The 9044-nt window shown below is 40.5% G+C and overlaps 1 protein-coding gene across 1 annotated transcript; it reads left to right on the top strand.

Moving 5' to 3' along the window:
- The first annotated feature begins 4827 nt into the window (after positions 1-4827).
- mnx1 (motor neuron and pancreas homeobox 1) lies at positions 4828-7251 on the top strand. The gene is made up of 3 exons (XM_030099850.1): positions 4828-5341; positions 6283-6443; positions 6964-7251. The coding sequence occupies exons 1-3, from the start codon at positions 4828-4830 to the stop codon at positions 7249-7251; spliced, it is 963 nt and encodes a 320-aa protein (XP_029955710.1).
- The last annotated feature ends 1793 nt before the right edge of the window (positions 7252-9044 follow it).

Here is a 9044-nt window from a genome sequence, read left to right as displayed (position 1 = left end):
GTGAACTTACTTCACAGGTCAGACGGTTAACTACAACATACAATAAATATACATGTATACAAATATCACAGCAAAAATGTTGAATAATAACCCTCCATCTCAAAACTTGGCTGAAATCCAACCACTAAGGTAGTTCCATTAAGTTGACTGTCATCATTTAATGACTTCTTTGACAGCATGTCAAACTTAGCAGTTTAGAAATGCTTTGAAAGAAGACACATTGCTTTCAAAATGTGGGTTATCTAATTCATAATAGCATGCCAATAGTTTTTGATAACCTATAAGAATGTCAGTCAAAATACAAGACTAATTAACCTCGACTGACTTTTGTCTATTTTAAATACACAATATATATAATATAATGGGGATTCAGTGTCCTTATACAAACACATTTGAAAACACGTGGGAGGACATAGTTATGACAAATATTGTGCTTGAGTTACATTTTATAATTTGTTCTTAAACACTGTATTGCTACAAATTATTTATAACAAAAAACTTTCACTAACTTTCACAATAATTTAATCCAAAGTGACCAAGAGTAGCAGGTCTACAGAATTATTTGATTTGCTGGAAATTGTTGAAAGTATTACTTTTGAGTTGGATATCATTGAAAGATGCTTTGATTTATATCAGTTACCATTCTCTCAACATAAAGCAGTCCAGTAAAACACCACTGTAAACTACGACTAAAAACTAAAACGAAAACAAAAAACTAAAACTAAAACTAAAACTAAAACTAAAACTAAAATTAAACTAAAACTGAAATAATAGTCTACAGTCCAATTTGATTTCCTGATCATTTCACGCAAACGTGAACATTCGTTCCTCTGTTAAACCCGACTTGATGGCTGAATCATTCGCATCACACTGAACTGAAGTGGCTGACTGATCAACTCACATTCCGGCTGCAGTACTCTGGAGCACCTCTAGAGGCGCTGTCAATCCCATTTCAGGAACAGTGGGGACCAGAGAGCACCTGCTGTCCCTTCAGGGGCAAAAAGCTCCTCATTAACTCCTACCATGAGGGGCTGGGTTCTGGATAAAGAGGCGGTGTTAAGTTTCATGCCAAAAGCAAGATAGAAATACTTGATATATTTGATTATTATGGGATAAAATTCATGTGTTTGCTTTGTTATATTTTTTTTCAATACAGTTGTCATATTTGTACACTGTTTATTTCTAGAGTCACTTAAACATAACTAATGCTTGTACTTGTGTAAAATCATTTCTGTGTGCTTGATATTCCAGACTGACAATTTGGTAAATATGTTGCAAATAGGCTATTTTATTTTTTTAAAAGGTAAGTAATGCAGCTGATATCTTTCTGACTTTTCATGTACCTCGTATATATGCAGTACCTCAAAACAATTTCCTCTTGGTCAATTAACTGATTGATCACTTATCATTTATTTTGACCAAAAGAAATGTAATTTAAAGCAAAATCCTTTGTGTTGCTGTCCATAGCTTTTGTCCTAAAAAAAATACATAAAAATGTGTTCCTACTATGCAAGCTTTCCCCATCCACAGGGTGTGAAAATATCAAATTGTTTGACAGTTCAATCTTCTGTGCAACCATTAAAACTAACAATCTTCCCAATGTGTGAAACTATATATGTAATTAAATTAAAGCTTGTCCAGTATGGCATCTAATTTATTTTTAATCTTCTTAACTCCCAACTTTATTATTTTAGTTGAGTCATTTCTCATCTTCTTCTTAAATCCTGATTTCAGAACATGTGAATTATTTCAGAAATCTTCGCTGACTGACAAAATTATTACTGACTATATCATTGTTAATAATTTTTATGTTCCTACCATGTCATTATTACATTTAGTCCCACTTTACAAAGACTGATATTTTATTTATTTATTTATTTATTTATTTATTTATTTATTTATTTAAGGACTCAGTTTAGATTCAATAATAGTCAACTAAGGACTTTAGATCTAAGAAATGTCATTATAAACTATGCTAAAGCATGGAATGAACTAAAACTTCACTTTTTTGCAACCTTTTATCATTTTCCTAGATGTTTTCTTGATATGTTGCTGTTCAAAGTCCATTAAAACAGATATCGTGATTCCTCATATCATGACATAACGCATTAAACATTCTTCTTCTTCTTATTCTTCTTCTTCTTCTTCTTCTTCTTATTATTATTATTATTATTATTATTATTATTATTATTATTATTATTATTATTGTAGTAGTGTGTTCTTGATCAGGTTATCCTCCATTTGACCAGATGAATGAATGGAGGCTGAGAGCCTGAACATGAGGTATGTATGTATTAATCAATAACATCTTGGCCCTGCATATAATACTGTGCGCTTAACGTGTCTCCTTTAAAGAACATTATTTCTGCCTTTTTTCCTGTGATCTGTGAGATGGGTATAAATTGACTCTCCTCTGACACAGATCGAGTAACTCAAGAGATGCCACCCTAAAAATAATCAAAGACCCCCTACAAAAAAAAAAAAAAAGATTATGAGTCATAAATGTTTTTAAAAGCACTTTTGCACATTTCATAATGAAAGGCAGCGTTTGTGCCAATTTAGGAGGATTGGCTATTTATTGCATTCGAAGAGACAGAGCAGGTCCCTTTAAACTGCCTTTTCATAATGAACACATTTACCGTAGGTAATTAATATATAAACTATCCCGATTTGTCACTTTGATTTGTATTTTAGTTAATTGTGAAAGTAATTACGGAGCAAATTAACAGCTTTCAGGAAAGAAAAGGGTTTTAAGGTTCGGCTCCATCTCGGGTGCCTTATTAATTTTCTCTCTTCTGGATGTGATGAAAAGGGGCGATAAATCTGGGTGATCGGCGAAGGCCAATACTAAATGGCTCCATATTTCACCGCCGCTTTAATAGAAATATTCATGCGGCCCCTTAATGAAATTAAAGCCGCGGTGCATGGGGACAAGACGAAGCCCGGCTGTGGCGATCGGGAGGCCGGCTGCTCCCATCAGCAGCCACGGGCCTGAGGAAAAATGTCTTTAAATGGGGGTGGAAACGCAGGAGATCTCTGTTGTTTCAGTGTCCAGAGGTGAGGATGTTTACGCAGCCCTCCACCGGGCCAGGCTCGCTCTGCTTCTCCCACAGATTTCACGGTCTGTCGTCCAAAATCTGGCAATAGATTTCCCTTAAAACAACACACAAAACATATAGTAAAAACATGTTAATTGTTGTCAGATTCTCAAATTATGTCTGATAAAATCACTCTGTTTTCCTTCAGATGTTCGGTGGTAAAAGCAAAAAAAAGCGCACGGTGACGTTCTCTCTCTCCCGCACAGCTCTCTCTTTCTATTTTTTCCAGGTTTCCACGAGGGCACACATCCCACCCACATCAATCTCCCTGTTATCATTCTGTAATTGGTCATGATCATCAGGGTCCACAATTAAATGGCGATCCTTTACTTGGAAACTACCCGGTGACTTGTTGATTTCCCCCGAGCAAATAAACGTCCCAGGAGCGCGGTTAGCTGATGAATTGACAAAAACTAATCAGCTTTATTGGTAGACAGGTTAAGGGCAACGGGGTGTCAATAATTCTCATTTTGACCTCCTCTTCCATTAACTTTAAGTGGCTTATTAGACCGAAGTCACCCGGAGCCAGGGGCCTATACGTCTCCCTCCTCATCACACTTTGAGGCTTTCAATTACTAAATTTTTGCTGCGCGCCGGGCCTAAATGTGACTGATTCTGACAGCTGATCGCAGATCTCCAGGAAAGTAAAAAAATATCAGGATTTTTTTAACAAAAAAAAAAAAAAAAACAGATTGTCAATATTTTTTTTAAGAATTGTAGAAACATTTTTCTTGAAAAAAAAATCCAGAAAACTTGACAACACGTCCACATGGCGCCATAATTTATCCGCTTCATTATAACATGCCAGCGCGCATCTGTCACTCCTCACACCGAGAGCGACAGAAGGAGGGCTTTCACTTCAATTTCCCTGTTGGCCTCACGTGCTGCACGAGGTTGTTCACTTTTGCACATGTTGTCATTTTTCCTCTGAATTCAGTAAGTGGTGCTGACACCCCCCACACATCTCATCATTTCACCTGCAGGTCTGAAAAATGATTGGACATACTGTGTATGTCATTAATTTAACCTAACTTGATAGATATGCGTGCGTGATGACTGTACAGTTGGGTAGCTTTATTGGGGATATCCTTTTGTTATTTAACTATAAAGTTTAAGCACAAGTTGAAACAATAAAACAGCTCTTAACCTCAGATGAACCTTAAGGAGAGATCAATCTGACTGCAACAAATTTAACAATACAGAAAATAATTTTTATACAATAATCAAGATAAACAGATACATTTGGAAAGTAAATTCATTTATCTAGTTGCTTAGCAAATTGTTGATGAGAAATGCAAACTATTTCCACAGATGTGGGGCACCTTCCTGTAAACACACAACTGAAATTTCTAAATAAAGACACGTTGCTGGGAACACACCGCCCTGGACGAGTTATTGTCATCCAATAATAGGCCCCCTTGACCAAAAAGCGTATGTTTTCCTTCAAAAGGACTGCGTCATTTTTCCTGTAACAGCAGTATTTTGTGAATGCTACAGCGCGGCCAGCCGCTTCGCCCTGGCGGGAGCGGAGCGGCGCTGTTGGCTGCGTCCTGACGCGTGGGACGGCCCCCCGCCGGACGGCTGCACCAATCGCCTCCATCTGACAGGGATTAAGTGTGACACTGAGATCCTCTCTCACACTCCGGATCGCATCATAACTTTTGAGAGGTGGGAAAACAGCACCGACTTTCCCCTCAGTTGAACCACACGGACGCGCACCGGGCGACCAATGGAGAAGTCCAAAAACTTTCGCATTGACGCGCTTTTAGCAGTCGATACACCCAAGGTGCAGACCTCGCCGCTGGCGCTGGTGACTTCTCTGTCCTCCTCCACCTCCTCCTCATCCTCTTCCTCCATCCCGTCGTCCGGGAGTGTGACGGCGCCGGAGCTGAGCGCCAGCGCCGAGTCGTTACGCACAGAGACGCCGTCTCCGCCGCGGATCTCCACCTGCGGCCTGATTCCTAAACCGGGGTTCCTGAACGGCCCGCACAGCATGGTTGGATTACATCCGCAGAGCACCGCGGGGATCCCCGCTCAGGCTCTCTACGGCCACCCCATGTACACATACTCCGCTGCTGCACTCACGGGCCAACACCCTGCCCTGTCCTACTCCTATCCGCACGGCTCCCATCACCACCACGCCAACGATCCCATCAAGCTGACAGCCAGCACCTTCCAGCTGGACCACTGGCTCCGGGTCTCCACGGCCGGGATGATGCTCCCCAAAATGTCTGACTTCAACTGTGAGTATAGCAGCAGCATCACTGGAGAAATCTTCCAGATAATGTCTCCATCTGTGTTATTACAACGAACCCAAAATAGGATGTGGTTTATTCACCGTGTGTGCATGGATCTATGAGATTTTGCTTTAAGGATAATTTATCAAGTGGGAAATTCTTAAAAATAATACTGGCCTGTGTGATGCACCAAAATCAGTGAAAAAAATAAATAAATAAAAAAAAATCCATCGATAACGCCACTAAAGCTTCACATTAATTCAGTATTTTACATTTTGCATGGAGGTGCGTAATCTCCTTGGATAAATGTGGGCTGAATGAGCAGGCTGTCACACTGATGCTTTTTTCTGAGAGGAACTAAAATGGACAGATAATGGACAGTGGGAAAGTGGCAGAGGAGTGTGAAACCCACAGGCGACATGCTATTTGCTCACCAGATACTGCCTTTTTGTTTCTGCTCGTTTTAACAGATTTGTTCAAAACGAAGTGGCAAATAGCTTTTCTATGGACATATTCATACATAAGCGGAGAGCCCGCAAAAAAATGCGTTTTGTATTGCGGTGTTTCCCCAACCCCTGGTCCAGGGGGACCCCCTGCTCTGCATGTTTTAGATGCCTCCAAACCTCGCCTGGTTCAGGTGAATGGGTCTTTATCGTGGCCTCTGCGGAGCTGCGCGTGTGGGCGCATGGCGTGGCGTTTAAAAAAAGGGGGTCCCAGGGCTGTTTTTGCCAGTCCAGAAATTTTTTTTTATCCTTTTTTTAGAATAAGTATTTGATCGTTTATAATATTTGCATCCAATACACACACGTGACATTATAATAATAATAATAAAAACATCAACATTAAGGTTTATTTCTCATACGCATGAATGTCTGTAAGTAACTCAGAAAATAAAAAAAACGATTCTATTTGTTTAAAAATAATAATGATTTGTCCCATACTTGCAGCTCAGGCGCAGTCCAACTTGCTTGGGAAGTGCAGAAGACCCAGGACCGCATTCACAAGTCAGCAGCTGCTGGAGCTGGAGCATCAGTTCAAGCTGAATAAGTATCTGTCGCGGCCGAAGCGCTTTGAGGTGGCCACGTCCCTCATGCTGACAGAGACTCAGGTAAACATGCCTGCACGCGCTGCTCTCATATTCGCACGATTTTCACTATATTGGATTTAGATTTGGTGTCATGCCACAACTCGGAACACCCGATCCGGCCAATGGTTGGATTTGAAATAATGAACTGGCCAGTGTATGGTATCTCTTATGCAAACTGGAATGGAAGTTCTAGGTTCCACATCCCATTAATACAGTATTTTACTTTATTCGAAACGTGTTGAAGAATTTGGTTCAATATATTTTACGGTAATATAATAGAAGTCAGAAGAAGTACCAGGTGGATGGTGACCTTTACGCATAATTACGCACCACGGATCTACTTATTTATGCGATTTTTTTAGTTTTCTAAATACTTTAAACTTACAAATGGTATCAAAAAGGAACCAGAGCCATACGATATCAACTAATTTTCTTACGTTAAGGAACAGTGAACACTGCTGCCTTCGTGCGCCCTCGCCATCACCAGGCGCCTGTCTGAACCGTGCGTCATTGAAGTAAAGCATATTTCCTGTTGTTTCAGGTTAAAATCTGGTTCCAAAACAGACGCATGAAGTGGAAGAGGAGTAAGAAGGCCAAAGAGCAGGCCGCCCAGGAGGCCGAGAAGCAGAAAGGCACCAAGAGCGGCCAGGAGAAATCAGACGGACTCGAACAGTCGGATTATCACAGCAAGACGGACTCAAAAAACGGCAGAATAAGAGACTTCAGGGACAGTGACGACGACGAGGGCGACAATTTCCTGTACAACTCCTCAGACTGCTCCTCGGACGACGAGAGGAATCACAACAGTGACATAAGTCCGCAGCCTTGAAGCCGGGAGGGGACAGGCGGGGTGCGTTTCTAAAGACTGTGGGGGGGGGGGGGGGGGGGGGGGGGGGGGGGGGGGATTCTCGCTGTAAAACGCAGTTGCATGTAATCAAACCTCTAATCATGGAATTATTAAGATTTTTGTTTTTGTAATTGAAAAAAAAAAGGTCAATAATAGACCCCCATAAAGAAGCAATAAAGCAGCATCCAGCACTGGGCTGTGGGCGAACTGTCACATGTTGCATGGGTGTATGCAGACGCTGTAAACTGCCTCAGGATTTTGCAACCTTTTACCTGTTGCGCTGGTTAGTTTCTCAGCAACAATCTAACAATAACTCCCTGTAGCTCACACACTCCATAGTTTGCTGTCATCAGTCTTATTTTTTTAATGTTTTTTTTTTTTTTTTGTGGTGTCTGTATAGTGCGTCTCACGCTGGGGTGAAAAAAAAAATACGTTCAGTTTATTTTTCTATACTGTATTTATAAAATCGTCGTGAAAGTGCATGCTAAATTATGGTTTAGCGTCTCTCTGGCTGGAAACAATGTGAAATAAAAAAAGTGTTTTCTATATAAAGGCTCCACTGTGGGTGTTTCGAGGGTGCACGCGCACTGTGCAGGCATGTGTTTTTCTGCTTGCTCTGACAGCTCGGGTCATGGGAATTACTGTTAATAGCGCTGTCGGATCCGTGCAAACGTGCAGTGAGAGCAAACAGCAAGCCGGCAGTCAGACGGAGGAAACATTTCACACCACACTAGCAATGGGCTCGTATTAATAAACCATTTAAAAAGGCGTGTTGAGCCACAACTCGGCCGCTCAGCCACTATTTTCAGGACTGACATGCTCGCCGAACTCTTCACCTTCCTCAAACTGGTCAGATTTGAAATGTTTTTAAGTTACATTTCTGCAAAATATTACAGTTTTTAGTTTTACTTTTCGAGGGATCAAAGGATCAAGCTGGAAATAAAATAAAGCACATTTTTAAAGTATAGAATAAAAAAACATCAGTGTTTCCAAAACGCATGACTAATTTCACTTGTCAAACAAACCAAACACTACAAAACTTTTATTTTGAGGTGCAGTGAAAAGCCCCTTGTCGCACCTCAACTCTCATCCTTTCTCAGACCATTTTTTTTGCTCCAAATGCTTTTTACATTTTAAAAGTTGTTTCAAATCTTATAAATTATGCACTTTTCAGTCTGAAATTTGTCATCTTCTTTGGTTTTGTATTAAATGTAATCATTTATATTTCTATTAAACTTCAACTAAATATATATCAAGAAAATGTGTTTTAACAAAAAGGATCACATTTATCATTTATCTATCTTTGAGTGTTCTGAAAAATTTATGAATAAAAATGGAGCTGAGAAAGTCCTTTCCCCTGATCCCCAGATATTACAATCTTCATCACACTTTTAACACCACTGCCTTTTCAACTTTGTTGCATTTTCTTCTTTTGTTCTTATCAAATTATCTACATTCTATCTAACCTGCTTTCGCTCTCTCATGATCAAACGCCGTTTCTCCATCAGATCTATTTGTACCAGGGTTACTGTTGGTTATCTCCAGCTGTTTGCTGCCAGCAGGGTTCATCTGGAGGTCGGATCCTGCCAGAGTACACCAGGTAAAGTTGAAGGAAGCCCAGCCGCTAACAATAGATCCTGTATGGACGGCACAGAGAACCTATTGATCTCACTGACTCCTCCTTTCCCAGGTCTTCTTTCTCACTGACTCCAGCGCCAGTCCATTTGAGTCCTCATGCTGGAGAAGCCATGAGCTCAAGAAGTCCATTAACTACC

This window comes from Salarias fasciatus, chromosome 9 (genome assembly GCF_902148845.1).
Source record: "Salarias fasciatus chromosome 9, fSalaFa1.1, whole genome shotgun sequence".
Classification (NCBI taxonomy): domain Eukaryota; kingdom Metazoa; phylum Chordata; class Actinopteri; order Blenniiformes; family Blenniidae; genus Salarias; species Salarias fasciatus.
Note: the sequence above shows the minus strand (reverse complement) of the source record. Positions and strands in the feature narration are given on the sequence as shown.